The following is an 18,734-nucleotide window of genomic DNA, read 5'->3' on the forward strand; positions in this document are numbered from 1 at the left end:
GAGAACGCTAAATCCGTGAGATCAGTCAGCTGACGAATGGGATCATCCCCCAGTCTTTTACGATGGGGAGAGATCTACGTGCTATAGCACTGATTTACAAGTAAAAAGGCAAAGTGTATAGGGGCTTTTTGTTATCAAAAGGAGCACCTCCTGAGGCGCAAACTAAAATGAGTACAATTTCCGCATAAGATTCCAGCTGGTATCAAGCCAGTATGGCAGCCATTCCCTATCTAACTCCACGAAGTCCATAGACAGAAAACATTGCAGCATGAACCTAAACACCCAGAATGCAAATGCTAACCAGTGAATATGTGACCAATCCTGCACGCCGGCGGTGCGGGGAATCTCGTTAGAAGCAGCAAACCGAAGCAACAACGCTGAAGGTGCAAATTAAGAAGACGCTAGTTTGTCGTGTTGAAGCACTCCACAGTTTATGGTGGAACATCCACCATTACTTGGTCGCCATCGCTTCTTTGCGGAAGATCCGGAAGTACGAGTGGTCGTATTGGGTGACTATCGCGAACCGGTGGTGGTTCAGATATACTAGACGAAGCGCCGATTGTTGCTGCGTCAAACTCAGTGTCTTCTGGAGGTGGTGAGAAACTCCAGACCTACAGAATGTTAGAGACTTTCAAGAAACACAGCGGGTCCAACTTACTTCCATAACAGTACGACCGGATCTACTCGACATTATGACTGCCTTTTCCTCCTCGAACGTAACTCTCCAAACCGTATCCGAGGGTGTCGACAACTCCCGAAGAAGCTGTCCGGTCCGCAGACACCAGACTTTGACGCGGCCGTCGCTACCACCACTGACTATCCGGTTATTGTCGAACTGAAGACTCGTCACGCTGTTGTCATGGGCCGCCAACCGATGAATGGGAGCCATTCTAGTCAATGACCAAACGCGGACCGACCCATCAGAGCCACCGGTGACCAAAGTATCGCCGCTCATCTGCAGTTGCCCAACCAACGACGTATGACCCTGGAGGATAGCATGACACTGGCCAGTATTTGGGTCCCAGATTCGAACGCTGGTGTCAAGACTGCCAGTCGCGATACGGCGGCCATCAAAGGCAATCGCATAGATTTGACTAAAATGACCAGATAGTGCTCGCAGAAAACGCCCCTCCGATATGCTCCAAACGCGCGCTGTGGTATCATAGCTTCCAGAAACAACGATATCTCCGTGAACAGCCAGACACCTGACACTGGCCTGGTGACCAACCAGAACAGAGCGGCACGTACCTGTCCTCAGATCCCATATCCGCAGCGTAGTATCTCTCGAGCCGGAAATGGCCGTGTTCTTATCTGACATTTTCAGGCAACGCACTGTCGACGTATGGCCGCGTAGTAGATAGATCGATTCGCCGGTGGCCATGTTCCATACTCTCACTTCCCGGTCACAACCACCGCTGACCAGAATGTTGTCCCAGGGAACCATAGCCCAAACGCCCATCACATGTCCTTCGAGTGTTTTCTGGTTTTCTCCGTTGGTGTCATACACATGGATTTTAGCATTGTCCAGCGAAGCCACGATGTATTTGGGAGTAAGATGCAGACTTGTTACTACGCCCTGGTCGGGCGAGATATGTCGCTGGGTGCATCTGCCGCCCTTACTCCACGCCGATTCAATCATATATTTCTGTTTGAAATGGTATTTGTAAGAAAGAGGCCGAACTCGACGTTTCCTCGTCTGTATGCTCGAAGATGCAATCCAATCTCCAGATAACGACCGAGGGATATCTGCAAAACCATCCCGGGACTGAATCGTGGCACTATTAGGTCTCCTTTGTAGCCCGCTCAAGGAGTTCGTGCGGTGGTTATGAATGGACTCAATGATATCCTGATTATCTTCTGCAGGTCGCCGATGGGTGAACGCATGTTTCTCGCAGAGATTCTTCCAGGTGATATCGTCCTCCAACAGTGCGTGCCATCGTTTCGATACTTGTGATGCTCGCGCCAAAGTCTTTGGGTCCTCAACAAAGGAGAGAACCTACTCAGAAGCACAGTGTCAGTGTTCGCGAGTCGCGTAGTGCAAGACGGCGGCCAACTCACTCTTAAAGATATCTCCGTTGGAAAGACGCGAAACGGATCTTTTCGTAGGCGGGGAGCGACATAGCTCGAGACAAAACTAAGTTGCTGGCTGCTGCATAGACTAAGGATAGCTTCCAAGTACTGTTGCCTTCGAGGCCCGGACAAAGACTCGAAAAACTTGGTGTTCAAAAGCAACGCATCCTCTTCCTGTTCAGGCGCTCGCCAAGAGGGTAGTCGCTGGTGGGGAGTAGGACTGGGAGCCGGGGTCGGAGGAGATGCAGGCGCCGACGGGAGGAGATTAGGGGGAATAGAGGTGCAAGGTTTATCGGAGGGAGGTATCGCTTTCGAGTGTGAGCCCATTCCGCTTACCATCAGAGGATCTGACGTTCGCCGAATGCCCATAAATGTTTGCGCAACAAAGAGAATGTCATCCACCAGACCGTTCCCGCAAGCTTCACGGTGAACGTCGTAATATCCGGCTCCGTCGGAGATCTGCACGGTTCATGGATTTTCGGAACGAGCGAGTCAGAATGAATAACGGACTTCTGTTGAAAAATCGAAGCGCCTAAAGAGAGGAGGAAAGCGGAAGTGGATAGACGGCGACACTTGGTTGGTTGGTTGGCTGGTGGTTGGTGGTGAGAAAGACTGCTGGCAGAAGGTTCAGCTGGCTGGGAGAGCAAAGCGATAGTCCGGAGAATAATAGGGGGCAGCAAAGACCGCAGGCTGGAAAAAGGGGACGAAAACAGAGAAGGGGATGAATAAACATATAATGAACAGAAAGAAAATGGATTCAACAAGGAAGAGGAGAAAGCAGAAGGAAGAAGGAATATTGAGAGATGCAGTAGTGAAGCCCACGAGGGGAGTCGACGCAACGGAAACGCAGGCTTGATTTCAAAGAGTCTCGATCGAGCAGCATCAGAGTCCAAGTCAGGTGCTGGCCCGCGGCCATGGCCGTCTCCAGCTGGGTGGGCCTTCCAACGGTCACTGTGATTAGCCAGTGAGGCGCTCCACAGAGTCGAGACGCCTTACGGAGTTGAGTATCACTTGCAATCAAGTTCCAAGGCTATTCCTACATTGCATGAGGCATGAGACTCGTCACTCAAGTAATTTTAACACGCGTATACCCAGAGTACACAGCGATCCCTCTATAATGCTAAAGACCGTACATGCTATGGGACGTGGAGGCCTGGATGTCCTCCGTATTCTGGGCTTGGCATCCGCTTCAGCGCCCCAGCTGAACGAACTTGATCTTCCTACGGTTACCACATAATTTCATCACCACCCTGGTCTTCCAGGATCAAAACTGTAGTACTTTCAGAAACTGACACCACATATGGTCATCAACAGCCATCAGATTATGCCAGGAGTGGATATAGAACGCCGCCACGTCCAGCTTCTATTCTTACACAACCTAAGGACGTAATCAAGAACCGGTAAAGGAGAAAATTCTAGTTGTCAGACAAATGCAAGCATATCGACTGCCCTAGCTAATTCATTCTAGGAGGTCTGACACTGCAAGACAGACAGAGGCAGAAACAGTGCCGAGCAGATCAATGAGCGTGCCCGATCTGGAGAAAGAGCGGTAGTATCATGCCGATCACAGAAGCAATCAGATCCCTGGTGGACTTCTCAGGCTTCGCTACTTCCCTCGCATCATAACCGTTGACTGGCAAGTCCCGAGAAGGAGTTGAGCTGTTTTCCTGCATGGTGTGCATAGCAACATATCTTCAGGGCAGGAGTCAGTTACTGGGGATACTCAATAGGGAGCTGGTGACTTACAGGAATGTGCCAGCTGAGAACAATAGTAAAACCCCTGTACGCCAGCGTGCACTTGCCTCATCAGTGGTTCCTGACCCTAGTAGATGCACAAACAAGAAAGTCGCCAAGGCGCCAACAGGGGCAGCCAAGCTAAAAACAAACAAATGCGTCCTGGCAGCACGGCTTGAAAGGCCCTGCCTGAGAAGAACTGATGTAAGCCCAAATGACGCGGGGGCCTTGTGAACCATTATGGCTAGAAAGATGATGAAACTAAGTCCAGTGTCGGAAGTAGATGCCCCAAGAGCAATACCATCAGCCGCTGCGTGAATGACTAGACCAGTAGTCGTCGCAAAGCTATGACTGCTTCGTTGGCTGTGCGCGGCAGCCAAAAGGCCCCCATCCCGGGACGGCGATGAATTCCGGCGAAGCCCAGAGCCCAGGTTGTCCAAAGATATGTGATGTGGCGGTCTTTGAGGTTTCGCTGGCGATGCAAATTCGGGAATTTTGTCGATAAGGTACATGAGAATAAACCCACTTATAAGCGCAATGCCTACCCAGGCATGAGGAGAGCTCTCGCCATTATGGTCATGCTCCGATTCGGCGCTTGAGGTGTCCTTGGCTTTCTCGGTATGCGAATCTCGCGCAAGGTGGATAATAGGTGTATCGGTAGTGGAAATTTTCGAAAATCCCTCCCATCGTTCTGCCTCGTCGTTTCCAATGGGGAATGTTGTGATAGTAGGGATAACCGATCGTTCATGCAGGAATTGAAGGGGCACAGAGCGGCTGCTGAGGCCTTTGTGTCCAACAGTCATGGCATCGTACAGAGTCTCCACTCCTTCTGGTATAATCACAATAAGAGATGTCCCAACCAAAACTCCCATGCCAAGGGAAGATATCAGTCTCAATTGCGAAGGTGAAAGTTTGAATGCTAACGGCAATGAACCCACGACGAAGGACCTATTGAAAACAAAATCACCAACTGTTTAGCCGGTGTCTGTCAGGCAAGGGTAGCATGTAATGTCAAAACTCACGTAATCGCCATCACAGTGCTCAATGTGAGCAATGTGAAAAGTCCCTCCATGGTCTGCCGTTCGTCCCGTAGCTCGTTTTCTCTCTAAAAGACTCGGGACATCGTGTCGATCGCGGGTATCTGTACGGACAGATCAGTTTAGTGCTTGACCAGTCAGGAGTCAAGCAGTGCAGTAGGTGTGGTCTGCGTATCCCATGTAGAGCCAGGAACGAGCTCGACTTGGGACTGACAATGCCGGAAACGTGGCGTCGGCGAACGGGATCCGCAGCGGGAAAAAAGGCCGCCACCAGGTACGTACACAATAGAGAGCCAGCAATCTACAGCGCGATTGGGAAAAGAGAGCCGGACTTCTTTGATGTGTATTGTGGAAGAATTGGTTCATATAACGGAGCTTGTCTGGTTGATGATTTCTTCTAGGCACGGCGATTTTGCTTTTGGTTGAGTTGTTATTAATAACTCTGTCATATCGGCCCTACCCCGATTGCCGCCGCTTTAAGAACCCTACGTTTTCCAAGGCGAGTAGCTGGCATGGCCCCAATGCATATGGTTGGAAAGCTGTTCATTTAATCTAGAGTAATGCTAAGTCAGTTCTGCTTCTATGGGCTAATCATCTGGCAAGCAATTGGCGATAAATAATAAAAAAAAATGGTTGATCAAGTCAATAACTCTGTGTCTGCACCTTCAGGAATTCACGGAGTCGTTCTTCCTTCTCCCGACGAGTTTCTTCTGATGTCAAAGTGCCATATACTTCGTCTGTCTGTCGAACCACTTTCTCTTTGACTTCAGCCACACTCACTTGGCCCAAGCCATCCCATACCTCTTGCATGGTGCCTCCTAGTTTATCCCAAAATGCACGAATGCCACCGACCCCCCCACCTTGTTGGTAACTCTCGAAAATACCATTCCCGGCCCATCTCGGTCCCAAACTGGCCATGAGGATAGTATCGAGATCCTTAGCCGTCACAACGTCTTCTTGGACCAAATGGCAAGCTTCTCTCAGCAGTGCAAAGGCCAGTCGATTTCCCACGAATCCTGGTATCTCTTTCTGGATGACCACTGGACGATGTCTAGATCCGGGAATGGAGAAATACTCGCGCGCAAACTCCACTCTCTCCTGGGCTGTTTCGGGAGATGGCACAATTTCGATCAATGGCATGATATGTGGCGGGTTAAACGGATGAACCACGAGCAAACGGGTCTTGTCATGCAATAGTTGCTGCTGCGCACTCGCCGATATGCCTGAGGTACTAGTCCAGAAATGTGCCGAGACCGGTGCAATAGCCTCAACCTTTTTCCAGATAGTTTGCTTGAATTCGAGATTTTCTGGGCCCTGTTCCTGGACGATGGTCGCGGATGCGCATGCTGTCTCCAGCGATGAGTGAATGTTAAGGCGGCCAGACGAAATTAGGGAAGTCACTTCGATTGGCTGTGACTCGGTCCTTGAGCTAGAGCTGACTAGAAAGATTGGGAGCGTTTTGAGAAGAGCTTCCTCCAGGTCAGGCCGCGTATCGAAGACGTCGACTATGGTGTTGTCACGGGACAGATGGAGAGCAGCCATAGACATTCCTATGGTTCCTAATCCGATAAGAGTGATCCGATGATTAGCGGTGTTCGACATAGTGATTGCCTTGACCAACAGCGTCAGTAGTAAGGAAAATGCTGTAGTCTGATATTCAGTTAATACTTTTCCGTGGTTTACTGTGGTTAACTGGGCAGATGTAGCAGGAGATATAGGAGGAGGATCTCTGCCGAGTTAATGATTCAGCCTAACCACAGTACCTAGAAAGCCGAGGTAACAACGAACCATGAACAGATTTTAGCAATACTACGGTTACTACCTGTCCATACTCAATAAGTATCTAATTGCACATAACTCTCAGTGAGCTGGAAAACTATCTCATGGGGCTCAAGATGAAGATTGGCACACTGAATTGAGGACAATGAGAAATGCGCTAATCCTAAAAGGGCTATACCGGTCCCGCGCCCGGCCTTTCGCGCAACGCGATCAGAGACGCGCAGAGAAAGAGAGCTTCAAGACTTGATGAAACATATTCCCCCATCCCCTCTCTCCGCCCAGTTATCCAGTACTCTGACAGAGAGACATCATAATGTCGGCGGAAGGTGAATGTAATCACCCCTTTTTCTTAACTGTCAATCGCTTTCAAACTGATATGTTTGACTTCCACAGGGTCCTGCGACGCCAACGACGCCGTTCAAATCACCATTGTTCATCCCGACCAGCAAAAACCCAAGACGCTTTCTAGCTTTCATCCTCAATTTACATACCCAATTTTCGGCGAGGAGGAGCGCATCTTCGGCTACAAGGGATTAATTATCCGGTTGCGGTTCGCGGCGCATAATCTTCGTCCTCATGTCCACGTTTCCTACGATGAGAAATTCACGGCTGTGGACGATGCTGAACCTGTTGATATCATCGGCGCATTGAAAGAGTTTCTTCCTGAAGGTAGACGCCTTTGAAATTTGAAGACGAGATCGCGGCGTTTGTAGATTCGCTAACACGTACAAACCTAGAGGCCTTTTCTTCACTACCCGAGTTCGAAAGTGCTGTTCAAGAGGAGGACGCGAAAGAATTCGTGCCACCGGGCAAGCTGTCCCATAGCTATTCTATTCGCGGGCGGAACTACGAGATCTGGGCAGCGTCCCTTGCGGATCCTCAAGTCCAGCTTTTGCTGAACCGATTTCAGATTATGGTATCATTCTACATCGAGGCTGGAACACCTCTCTCGACAGATGACCCTGAGTGGACATTGGACAGATGGACGGTCTATTTTGTGTATGATGCTGTAGCTAGCTTTGTGAAATTGTACCCAGGCTAACAGCGGCTAGATACGAGAAGGTTGAACCTCCCACCCCAACAGCCTCGTCATATTCCATAGTGGGCTATGCTACCACCTACCGATGGTGGTTCTACAAGAGAGATCGTTCAGAGAACCCTATGCCTAGAGACGGTCCCTTTCCTCCACCAGAGCTAGTCCGACCGGGCGAGTTGCCGTCAAGGCTGCGAATTGCTCAGTTTCTGATTCTTCCGCCCCATCAAGGAACCGGTCACGGCGTCAACCTTTACAATACAATCCATAAAACATGTCTTGATGACCCAACAATCATGGAACTAACCGTCGAAGATCCGAATGAATCCTTCGACGTGCTCCGGGACTCAGCCGACTACCATATCCTGCGCCCGGAGTTCCTCAAACACAATATCCAAATCAACCCCGATCCGTGGAGTGATTTCTCAAAGAAGACTAAGCGTGTCCCAACATCCTCCCTCCTTCCGCTCAAAACCCTCAACGAGATCCGCACTGCCTACAAGATAGAACCGACTCAGTTCGCGCACATCCAGGAAATGTTCCTGCTCGGCCAGATTCCGCTTAAGAATCGTCGAAAGGGCGGCGCCAATATGGCACGGCTCCTGGTCAAGAAATACAGAGACGACGATCCGAATAATCGCCGATACTACTGGTGGCGCATGCTTACCAAACAGCGTCTCTACAAACGCTCTAGAGACGTGCTGATCCAGCTAAAGATGAGCGAACGTCACAAAGCGCTAGAGGATACTGTCACGAACGTGGAGGATGGATACGAGCAGCTTTTCGGATTCTTCAACGAACGCGAGGAGCGCCTGAGGGCCCAGCAAGAAGAAGCTGAAACATCGAACAATAGAGACCAGCGTACGAAGCGGAAATTCACCGTGGAGGATGAAGATGATGAAGATGAGTCTGCGGCTGCAAAGCGGCCAAAGGCTTAGAACCTAGCAGACTGCTGCTATTCACGCGAACCAAGCTCCTTAAATAAATCTGAGCTGTTATGTAACAATATCGAGATTTGCCGTTATTCTAGCTCGACAAGACAAACGTTAATTCGTACTTTTCTATTCTTCTTGGTAGAAGAAAATATCAGTAACAGATACCGTTGTTTAAGAGTAACATGGTCGGCGTCCTGGCAGGGAGAGCCTAGATAAATTTTGCGAACTTTGAAAAGACGATTTACTCATGCTGCATCCAGATATACATCGGAAAAGGGATTATCTGATTTTCCGTCAATTCCGCCGATGTCACAGCATCACTTGCTACATCTCAGACTCAACGAAGTAGCTGAGGGAATTGCTTTGAGCCTCCAATTGTTATTATAACCACGTTGACATTGTTATTCTCTCAATTTCCAACCTCACAACGGAAATTCCACGTTTCGGACACCTACTACTTCCCTCATCGCAACCCACAACGCTCTGCACTCAACAGTCAGAATGGTAAACACTAATCCGAAGTGCCAGCTCTGTGTACGTGCAGGACCTCACTAACTGCGCGCTGCATAGCTCCCCCTAGGTCTTCTAACAGCCGCTCAAGGCCACCCGATGCTCGTCGAGCTCAAGAACGGCGAAACTCTGAACGGCCACCTTGCCAACTGTGACAACTGGATGAATTTAATACTCAGAGAGGTCGTCCAAACGAGCCCCGAGGGAGACCGTTTTTTCAAGCTGCCTGAAGTCTATGTCCGCGGGAACAACGTACGTTTTGCGCCGCCGCAGAATATCATCTAATCTAACCACGAAGCTCTTTCCAGATCAAATATCTGCGAATTCCAGAAGAAATCATCGATATGGTTAAGGAACAGCAGCAAAACCAGTCTCAGAATCGCAACCGCGGGCCTCGCGATGGTGGACGGGGCGACCGGGGAGGTCGTGGTGGGCGCGGCCGTGGGCGTGGCCGCGGTCGGGGTGGAAACTAGGCTACAGCGAGACTGTGAATGGAGCGCGCAATGAGCGAAAGTGAGACAAACGCAATGATAGATACCCTGGAGATTATGCGACGGCACGGAGGATAGAATCGTTGGCGAGTTGGGTTCGTGAGCATGGCCTGGCGTATCGGGTTGTTTTTTCGATGGGAGCTTGCCATGTAACTTTATTGCTATCATCACAATTTATGATCCACGTGGAAATGATGCCGATATTTGTTAAGAGCACCTACTTTGGGGTCGTTAATCGCGCAGCTTGAATAGACCTTCATATCACGTGATATCAACGGCGGGATTTCGAGGTCCAGTAGCTTGTCTTTCTTGTAACAACCATGCAGCCATGATGTCTCGCAAGAGACTTGGGGCGGGTCAATTACGCCACTATTTCAGTTCAGAGCTGCGATCCCATGCCTCCGAGCGCCTTCTCCATACAGTTTCGGCAACGCGACGCCCTTTCTGCCCTTCATTCCTTCAGCGTGATACATTACAGCGAAGTCTCGAGAAATGCAACAGCACCATTCCTGCTGGACAATTGCAAAACGGAACTCAACATAATGGGGATTTTAGCGGCCAATTAAATGACGAGCTGAAAGATGCGCCTGGAGAGAAATCGGAAAAGAACCACGAGAGGCGACATGAGAAGAAGCCTGGATCATACCGGGGTCACCGGCCAGGACAGGAGTTGCCTCCGCCTCCTGAAGCACCTAACAGCATGAAGGCTCTTCCGACAAACGAGCTAGAGGACTTGCTCACAAGACGAAGCAACACGCGTGTGAGGCTGGCCAATGCGATGCAGCCACTATACGTCCTGTTACGGGACCGTCGAATTCGACCGAATACACGGCATTATAAGGCGGTTATACAGAGCAACTCAGATCCTGAGCATGGATCGTCTAAAACAGTGCGGAAGTTGCTTGTGGAAATGGAAAAGTATAACATTCCCGTTGACGCTGGCCCACTCCGTGCAGCACTGCTGGTACGTCAATTCTTGAACTCGATGTGATGTTTAAGCTGATGCGTTTGTCTACAAGGCGCTTGCTGTTCATCCCGACTATCTCCTGCGGCAGGACGTGTTGCGAGCCCTACGGGATCGATGGGTCACCCTCAGCGAGGATGACTGGCATTATGTGGTGGCGGGCTTGATCAGGGAGCAGCAATTTGAGCTGGCGCTCGATCATATTGCGCATATGGAGAGGAAGCGTATTGTGGTCAAGGACTGGCTTCACAGTCTTTTGATTTACAATCTCTGTGACTTCAACGAGTTTGACCTGGTTCGCGAGCTGATGGTGGTTCGCTTGAACCAGGGGCATGTTATGAGCCGAGAGCTTCGCACGTATGTTCTCGACTCAGCGAGCAAGGCTCACCACTATGATTTGACATCCTTTATCTGGAGGAGAATAGTGGAACTAAAGAACGCTGCCCCACCACGTGGCATCTGCGAGCAGGTTCTCGAGGTGGCTGCGCGCCATGGAGATACGCAGCTCAAGAACGCTGTAGTCAATATGCTCGAACACAATGAGCTGGAACTTGGATATAAAGATTTCTTGAGCTTGGTCAGGGGACACCTTGCGGCCGGCGATCTGTATTCCGCGTTAGAAATATGTACGGGGACTGCCCGCGGTGCGCGAATGAGGTGTTTCAAGTCGATCCGAGTCCATTGTCGCGAGAATAACATCCACCCGCGAGATATCTGGAACACGATCAAGGCGTTGAAGGCATCGGGAAAAGTTATCCAGCTCGAATATGCCGCCTTAGTAATCGAACTGTGCGAGAAGGCCGCGGCCCGGGATCCGTTCGTTGTTGACGACGGAGTCAACATCTACAAGGGAATCTACGCCCTCTGCGGTCGGAACCCGACTCTGCCGATGTTCAACTCTCTGCTCGCCATGTGCCGAGCCGGCAACAACGTCCAGTCTGCCGTATTTTTCGTGAAGGAAATGGCGAAACTCGGCCTGGTCCCGAACGGGGAGACCTTTGAGCATCTGCTATTTCTTTGCTTGAAAACCGGCAACTTCAAGTCCGCCTATCTCTATTTGGATGACCTATACAAACGCGGGTTCAAAGTCCGAATCCGCCTACGTAATGAGATGCTGCGTCTGTGTGCGGAATCGGACGACGAGTATGCTGCCAAGCTATTGGAACACAAGGAACACCCGCAGCTTGGAAAAACCGCTGCACAGAGAGAACGGTACAAGAGACAGAGGGCGAAATACAAGGAGAGGAGAAAGGAGAAGAGAAAGGCGACGAGCATTGCGAAGGCGGGTGAGGAGGAAGGCTGGGAAGACTACGAGCCCAGTCTCAGCACGCCAGAGGATCTGGTGGCCAAGACCGAGAAGGTCAAGACGGCGGTGGAGCAGAAGCCTACAGAGACTTGAGCACTTGAGACGCAATCATGATATCCTTATCACCAATTGTACATTACCATCTCCAACCAAAAGACCGAGGTCTATTATGGAGTATCTAGATAGCTTATCTCCTGAATCCTGAGGGGGCCTGCCCACACTTCAGCGAACTAAGGATGACGGGCGGCACAATGTTGATCGCAATGATACCCGTACCAGTCGAGCACAATCTGTTTTATGTACACAAAACATACCATTGTTAGCTTAGACGACTCTTTCAGGTGGGCCTGAGTTGCTTGACTCGACCGATTGACTTCGCTCACGAGAGCTCCCATCTTTCAAACCGTGGACGCTCCAGGTCCAAACAAGCGCACAGATGAAGCATCCATGATTAATCTCGGGCAGGATTGCTGCAGGTTCCACTGGTGAACCATCCAGGAACCAGCGAGACAACCGTTCAAACTGGTTTGGGCGTCCACAGCGCCGTCGCAGAGTCAAACAATGGCCGGTTTCGCCGTTTCGCATCATCATCCATCGTCCTGAGTGGGCTTGATTGAATGTTGCATGCCCATCATCTCATAGCGTCAATGACCCCCAGGTCGGTCGTTTTAGAGAGAACCCCTGGGGATCTGCGTTCAAACGCCGCCAAGCGATCTTCGTCTTCCATTTATAGTCGGTATTCTTCCAATTGTCTCAACTTTTCGCTCCCGTCAGGCTCCATACTGCTCCGTCCTACCATCCCTTCCGCTCTCTTATAGTCTCCTTTCTTCCAGTCTTCAGAATATATCTGAACAACATTCTCTTCTCCCTCATCATATATTGCATTGCACCAACAAAACAACCCGATAAATCCAAACATACATATAAAAATGCATCTCTCGCTCTCATCAACATTTGCCACTGTCGCGCTGTCCGTCCTCTCGTTGACGAGCACATCAGCCGCCTCCCTCAACCTCCCGAAGACTGCCTACCGCATGCCCGCGCGCACAGCGGACCCCTCAAACCCAGCATTAACATGGCACGTCTCGCAGTTCGACCTGGGCTGCTCTCCCGGCGGCTGCGTCTACAGCTTTAACATCCTGGGCCACGCCTCGGAAAATACACCCGGCTTCAACACGTCCTGCAATGGTACAAGCACGCAGGACGACTACGCGCCCTGCAAGGACGAGGGCATCCTCGCGCAGATCGAGCCGGCTACCTATCCCAATTGGACTGTCTCTGTACAGCACCAGTGGCGCGAGGCAATGTTCGAGGAGTATTATGCGTTTGGTGAGAAGAACGTCAGCGTTGCGGGCAACTCGACAAGGACCTTTACGATCCCCGTGACGAGTGTCTATGGGGTTGCTTAAATGCCATCCGACTTTTTTTTTCAGCTGCGGGCTGATTGGAGGAAGACGAGACTTGGTCTGAGCTGCGAGGTCAGCTCTTTGGGAATTTAGGAACTGGAACTGGTAATGGAATCGGTCTACGGGGTACCGCAGAGGTGGTATCAAGTATGTTTTGGTGCTAGCATCTGCGATGCTACTGTTATAGTTTAATGTAATGTATTGAATCGTCTAAGGTAGTTCTACTCGGATGAGCCACATCAGCTGTCTCTCCTATACTCTACTGCAGACAATGCATCAATATAATTTATTTGCATGGGACGAGCCTATATGTACCCCGTATATTGTAACTATACAATGCGCCCCCAATGACATCAGTGTCTTGGCGCCCGTTGACCATCGTGAAGGACGAGCCGAACGCGTCTTTAGAGGCAAGCACGTACAGATAGTGATCCTTTGTACAGACTCGCCTCGCCCTAATCCCCTAATCCTACTTCCAGTACGTCATTCCGTGGTAGGATTGGCGCTATACAGTTCCAACAATTCATGGTATGCAACCCCTCCATTCATCGATACACCGCAGCGCCCAGACTGACTTGCACACTTGGCTTTCGACCAACACAGGCCTCAATTTTGCGACAGCTTGTAGCTGGACCGCGACTTCAACATCCAGAGACAGGTCTAGATCTTTGCTATGTCGCCGATAACAGTGAGCCAAGCCCCATCTCTACCCTATCCAACGCTGCTCGATACCTCCCTGGCCGGTTTATCCTGTAAGCTAACCTTATTTCTACTCCTGCAGTAATTGCAACCTCTGGGCCCTCGACAAACTACCCTAAACTTGCATACAGGACACCGCTAAAGCAACTTGTCAATTTCCTCGACAGTAAACATGGCGCCGACTGGTGCATCTGGGAGTTCCGTGCCGAGGGCACTGGATACCCTGACTCGGAGGTCTACGGACGAATCCACCATTTCCCGTTCCCGGATCACCACCCGCCGCCATTTGCGCTGATTCCGAAGGTCATGGCTAGCATGCGAAACTGGTTGCAGCGGTTGGATGGGTCGGGAGCGGACGGACAGGAGAATCAGAGGAAGGGGCAACGGGTTGCAGTCGTGCATTGCAAAGCTGGTAAAGGGCGCAGCGGGACAATGGCGTGCTCGTACCTGATTAGCCAGGAGGGGTGGAAGATGGAGGATGCGTTGCAACGGTTCACGGAGCGCCGGATGAGAGTAGGATTCGGGTCTGGCGTCAGTATACCCAGTCAGCTCAGATGGGTACGGTATGTGAATCGGTGGACGAACGAACTGGGGAAAAGGTACGTTGAGCGGCCGGTTGAGATTCTTGAGATTCATGTTTGGGGTCTACGGGATGGAGTCAAGGTCGTGGTGGAGGGCTTCGTGGAGGAAGGACAGAAGATTAAGCAGTTTCACCTGTTTCGAAAGGATGAACGGACGGTCATGTCAGATAGTACCTTGCAGTCTCAGTCGTCCCAACGGTCGTCCAACACAACTAGCGAAGACGACGAAGACAACAAAGTCAGCAGTAACAACGACAATAACAGCAAGATCAACCCCAAACAGAAACTCAACGCAACGAAACTCTCCGGCACCAGCAATCAGGTGCAGGAGCAACAACCCATCTCCGCCACTGAATCTGACTCTTCCCTCCTTTCGACCACGACACCCGCCTCCAATTCGGCTTCAACAACCCCTACAACAACAACCACCTCTCAACCGCCACAGAAACACACCCATGCCGTTTTCCTTCGCCCTTCCTCACCCCTCATCCTCCCCTCTCCCGACATAAATATCGACTTTGAGCGCCGGAGCAAAGCAGCCTCCTACACCGGCCTGGCTATGGTGACCTCAATAGCGCACGTCTGGTTCAACCCGTACTTTGAGGGCGGGGATAAATACGACTCCGGCGTCTTTGAAATCGACTGGGATGCTATGGACGGTATCAAGGGAACTTCTAGGAAGGGCATTAAGGCGCTGGATCGGCTGAAGGTTGTGTGGCGGTATGCGGATGATGATACGACGGAGGTTCAAAATACGCATGCGCAGAAGAGGCCGGTCTCTAGGGGCGTAATCACGGAGCCGAAGCCTGGAGAGCCGATTCCTGAGACTAGGGTGAAGGATTGGAGATTGAAGGATAGTCATCATGGGGGTGGAGATGAAACCGCAGAGGACAAAGTTGATGTTGATAGTAGTAGCAGTAATGATGAGGGTAGTGTTGGGACAGCGAGCGAGAAAGAGAAGGAAAATGTTCCCATGGCGGGTGGAAAGTCCGGAGGGTAGGGTTGGGGCTTAGGATGGAAGAGAAAGGGGAGAAGGGTAAGGCTGACGGCGAGGATCAAGGTAATGATTTGACTAGTGTACAGCATGCGTAGCAGTTTTCGCTTGATCTGGGGTTGAAGTCATATATAAAACAGCATACATATGCCTCGCGAATGATATATTAAGGTATTGGCATTGTCATAGTAATTGATATGCTCTGTATTAGCAGGAGTTATGCTATTCCCTAGCAATATATTATGGCAAGGGGTAGGCATGTCTGCTTTATGTCTAAATCTATCATATATCGTAAAGTCCGTACATTATGTCCAGGTCAAACCGCTAATGATGCAACAAAGAAAAGAAGAGGAAAGCTCAACCGAATGGCAAGTTATCTAATCAACTCAGCACCAGCCCCGTCTTATGCGGACCATGCATTCTTTCCTCCCTCTGCAAGCGATCCTTCTTCTTCCGCTCATAAACTGCCCGAACAACCCGCTTAACCTGCTGCTCGCCCTGCGCAAAGTTCGCCTTAGCCAGTCCCACAACCGCATCAATCTGCTCAGGCGTGTAGACAAAGTTCCAAGTTGAGAGGAAGTCGTCGACGTTTGGGTTGATGGTGCCTGGGTGCGGGGAAAGCGGTTTAGTGGTGTCAATTGTGTCCTGAGCGGATGAATTGTTCTCAGAGCCAGAGTGTTGGTCGGATGGTGAGGGTTTTGTGAGGGAGGTGGAAGAGGGGAGGTCTGGTGCGGAGGAGTTAGGGAGGAGGGGGAAGTAGACGACTGCGATGCCGGCATCTGGACGCATGAGATGAAAGTCGGATTCGCGGTGGTCTGGGTCGGAGGAGGATTGACGGGGGTCGAAGAGGCGTTTAGAAGGGGGTGGTTCTTTGTCGGAGAGTCTCTCTTGCATGGTGCCGACCCAGACGTTACAGTAGTCTAGGTCTGTGTCTGCGGGAGAAGGTTGGAAGTCTGGATTGGTTGTGGTTTGTTTAGTGGTGACTGATGAAGAGTGAGCATGCTCATGAGTAGAGGACTGTTGGGCTTCTGAGACTCTTCTGTTTAGGGCTTCTTCGGAAATGTTTTCTGGTTCGCGCAGGCTCTGTTCTGTCTCTTTCAGAGTGTCGGCTGCTCTGGGCCAGCCGGCTCCAATAGGCCAGCCCTTGATGCCCCGTTGACGTGCATAGCCGTCCACAACAGATAGCCAATTTTCTTGCTTGATGTCGGCCGAGTTATCGAAGGCGATGATAATATCAACGTCTCGACCGGGTCGGAGCAATGGGTATATTGGGAGGTTGTTGCTCATTCCTGCATCCATAAGTCGCAGATGTTGGCTTTGAAAGATGGATTCTGGACAGGATGGAGGCAGCTGGTCCTTCATCCCTAGCACATAGTTTGGTATCGTTGCCGGATCAATGGGATGGACGCGGATGAGGTCTTTAGACTTGCCCTGAATTAGAGAATCAATACCTCCAAACCCGGCGATGCCCCTAAGAAGTGGACGGATTTCCTTGTAGTAATGCGAGAGCGTTGCGCAAAACGCGCTGCCCCATACTCCCATCAAACTGCCGACATGGAGCTCAGGAATGGGAGCCGTCCCAGCAGGTACCTCGTTCTTTCCACCATTGAAATGTCTCCCAAGGGCCCAAGTAGGTATTCCAGCGTTGAGTTCCTCGCAGAAAAATTCATACGGGGTGAATTCAAACCATTGAAACCATGACTCGCTTTGCGATTCTTTGATAAGATCTTCAGGCATTGGCTTTTCGTTCTTTTCCGCTTTCTCTTCCAAAATTGGAATCTCATGGCGGACAGCAGTATAGATGGGAAGCGGGTGAGCTCCACTGGCAATATTGCGGGCCTGGTTTGACAGTTTGAGGTCGAAGTCGGAGGCTCCTAGCTCCCCCTTGGGTACAAGCAATCTTGCTGCTAACAGCATGCCGTAAATGTCGACCAGACCAAAGTCCGCACCAGGATCACCTTTCAGCTTCTGGACCAGACCACTGAGGAGGTACTTATTGGTTGGAGCATGCGTGAGCAATTTAAGTGCAGCCGGCGGAAATGCCATATGGACCCCTAGCCTGTTCTTCAGGTGAGCCACGAGTCTAGTAAAATTGCACCCGGTAATGGAAGAATGATAGAGGACCTGAAGCCAGCAACTGCCACTAACACCAGCAGTGTAAGTCACACAGTCCCAGAGGCCAGCCTCTTGTGTGGCCAGATACGAGCCAGTACCAGCGACAAGCGCGCGCAGGCCGCCTCCGGAGCCGCACATAGAGATGATGGGAACATCATCTGGATGTATGTCCTCCTCAGGGATATTCAGGTAGGCCGACAGCGCCTTCACCGCATGCTTCTTCCGCTTGCGCCTGAACTCCAGCTCATCATCGCAGAGGCTATTCCCAACGCGGACCGTGGCCTCTCGGAGTATTTCGGGATGCAGGTCGGGATCGTGAGCCTCTCTCCAGATTTCGTCCGCCAGAGAACCCGGGGCCATAGAAAGTTCTCGTTGTAATTTCTGCACTGTTTCTGGGAGAAATTTCGTCCAATCGGGAATTATGTAGTTCTTGAGCTGGTCGAGCTCTATCCATTCAGGTGAACCGACGGACTGCTTAACCCCTTCGAATCTCTGCATCATACTTGACCAGATAGAGGAGTCTGGTTCACTGCTATGAAAGCTTCCCTCGACGCGATCGGTGTTGCTCCGCCCGGGCCTGCCTTCTCCAACAGAGTGGTGGACCTGCCCACGGGCGCATTGCGTTGAAGTGGTTGAGTATGCTGCTTTCGGATCAGAATGTAGTAGGAATAGCTGTGAATTGTTCCGAGCTGCCTCGATTGACCAGAGAACACGACCCCCGACATAAATCAGGGCGGCCGGAGGCGCAAACCGAATACAGAATGCCCTCGCAGCGCCCATTTTGCGAAGGATCCCACGCCTGGCATGAGAATTGAGGGAGGACATGGAGGCTGCATCGGGGCTTTGGGCGAATTTAAGTCGAGACTCTTGTCGCTCTTCCTTGGCACGAATCACCGTCGCTGCCCCAGGCCCCGTAGAGATCTACAGAAACCGCCGGCCATCGTATCGTATGAGAGATGACGTCAAATTTTCACGTGATATGATAGCAACTGAGCATTGGATCATCGTCGGGCCGCGGCTGCCAATTCGAGACTAGCTTGTTGTTAGCTTGTGGCTAGCTTGGTGCTGCTCCAGGGACGA

At 51.0% G+C, this 18,734-nt stretch overlaps 9 protein-coding genes across 9 annotated transcripts, besides 1 other annotated feature; 5 read left to right on the top strand and 4 right to left on the bottom strand.

The window, feature by feature from the left end:
• Positions 1-18,734: part of a sequence feature (contig 1.105 755..277183(-1)) that runs on past both edges of the window.
• ANIA_06217 (F-box/WD repeat-containing protein) lies at positions 165-2,397 on the bottom strand (the record flags this gene model as incomplete). The annotated part of the gene is made up of 3 exons (XM_658729.2): positions 165-611; positions 659-1,996; positions 2,059-2,397. 3 exons carry the CDS (start codon positions 2,395-2,397, stop codon positions 432-434), a joined length of 1,857 nt encoding a protein of 618 aa, XP_663821.1. The 3' UTR covers positions 165-431.
• Positions 3,588-5,012, bottom strand: ANIA_06216 (Mn(2+) transporter ATX2; the record flags this gene model as incomplete). The annotated part of the gene is made up of 3 exons (XM_658728.2): positions 4,827-5,012; positions 3,817-4,752; positions 3,588-3,762 (listed from the first exon to the last, which is right to left on the bottom strand). The coding sequence occupies exons 1-3, from the start codon at positions 4,874-4,876 to the stop codon at positions 3,588-3,590; spliced, it is 1,161 nt and encodes a 386-aa protein (XP_663820.1). The 5' UTR covers positions 4,877-5,012.
• Positions 5,484-6,443, bottom strand: ANIA_06215 (uncharacterized protein; the record flags this gene model as incomplete). Its single annotated transcript, XM_658727.1, has 1 exon — positions 5,484-6,443. The coding sequence occupies one exon, from the start codon at positions 6,441-6,443 to the stop codon at positions 5,484-5,486; it is 960 nt and encodes a 319-aa protein (XP_663819.1).
• hat1 (histone acetyltransferase catalytic subunit HAT1) lies at positions 6,869-8,671 on the top strand. Its single transcript, XM_658726.2, has 4 exons — positions 6,869-6,952; positions 7,014-7,289; positions 7,358-7,619; positions 7,658-8,671. The coding sequence occupies exons 1-4, from the start codon at positions 6,934-6,936 to the stop codon at positions 8,589-8,591; spliced, it is 1,491 nt and encodes a 496-aa protein (XP_663818.1). The 5' UTR covers positions 6,869-6,933; the 3' UTR covers positions 8,592-8,671.
• On the top strand, positions 8,942-9,850 carry ANIA_10781 (U6 snRNA-associated Sm-like protein LSm4). The gene is made up of 3 exons (XM_050611651.1): positions 8,942-9,092; positions 9,159-9,350; positions 9,407-9,850. The coding sequence occupies exons 1-3, from the start codon at positions 9,090-9,092 to the stop codon at positions 9,569-9,571; spliced, it is 360 nt and encodes a 119-aa protein (XP_050466970.1). The 5' UTR covers positions 8,942-9,089; the 3' UTR covers positions 9,572-9,850.
• Positions 10,290-11,952, top strand: ANIA_10784 (pentatricopeptide repeat protein; the record flags this gene model as incomplete). The annotated part of the gene is made up of 2 exons (XM_050611655.1): positions 10,290-10,553; positions 10,609-11,952. The coding sequence occupies 2 exons, from the start codon at positions 10,290-10,292 to the stop codon at positions 11,950-11,952; spliced, it is 1,608 nt and encodes a 535-aa protein (XP_050466971.1).
• On the top strand, positions 12,789-13,268 carry ANIA_10790 (uncharacterized protein; the record flags this gene model as incomplete). Its single annotated transcript, XM_050611657.1, has 1 exon — positions 12,789-13,268. The coding sequence occupies one exon, from the start codon at positions 12,789-12,791 to the stop codon at positions 13,266-13,268; it is 480 nt and encodes a 159-aa protein (XP_050466972.1).
• Positions 13,495-15,545, top strand: ANIA_10780 (putative phosphatidylinositol-3,4,5-trisphosphate 3-phosphatase; the record flags this gene model as incomplete). The annotated part of the gene is made up of 4 exons (XM_658724.2): positions 13,495-13,743; positions 13,869-14,017; positions 14,096-14,527; positions 14,564-15,545. The coding sequence occupies 4 exons, from the start codon at positions 13,495-13,497 to the stop codon at positions 15,543-15,545; spliced, it is 1,812 nt and encodes a 603-aa protein (XP_663816.2).
• On the bottom strand, positions 15,724-18,448 carry ANIA_06211 (protein plaA). The gene has a single exon (XM_658723.2). The coding sequence runs from the start codon at positions 18,432-18,434 to the stop codon at positions 15,921-15,923; it is 2,514 nt and encodes an 837-aa protein (XP_663815.1). The 5' UTR covers positions 18,435-18,448; the 3' UTR covers positions 15,724-15,920.

Source organism: Aspergillus nidulans, chromosome I (genome assembly GCF_000011425.1).
Source record: "Aspergillus nidulans FGSC A4 chromosome I".
In the NCBI taxonomy this organism is placed as follows: Eukaryota; Fungi; Ascomycota; class Eurotiomycetes; order Eurotiales; family Aspergillaceae; genus Aspergillus; species Aspergillus nidulans.

Bases quoted from the DNA above. Each gene is read 5' to 3' on its own strand.
- hat1 (XM_658726.2), top strand. The intron at 7,290-7,357 runs GTAGACGCCTTT...GTACAAACCTAG, and splicing joins GAAAGAGTTTCTTCCTGAAG to AGGCCTTTTCTTCACTACCC. The intron at 7,620-7,657 runs GTATGATGCTGT...AATTGTACCCAG, and splicing joins AGATGGACGGTCTATTTTGT to GCTAACAGCGGCTAGATACG.
- ANIA_10781 (XM_050611651.1), top strand. The intron at 9,351-9,406 runs GTACGTTTTGCG...AGCTCTTTCCAG, and splicing joins TCTATGTCCGCGGGAACAAC to ATCAAATATCTGCGAATTCC.
- ANIA_06211 (XM_658723.2), bottom strand. From the start codon at position 18,434: ATGGGCGCTGCGAGGGCATTCTGTATTCGGTTTGCGCCTCCGGCCGCC.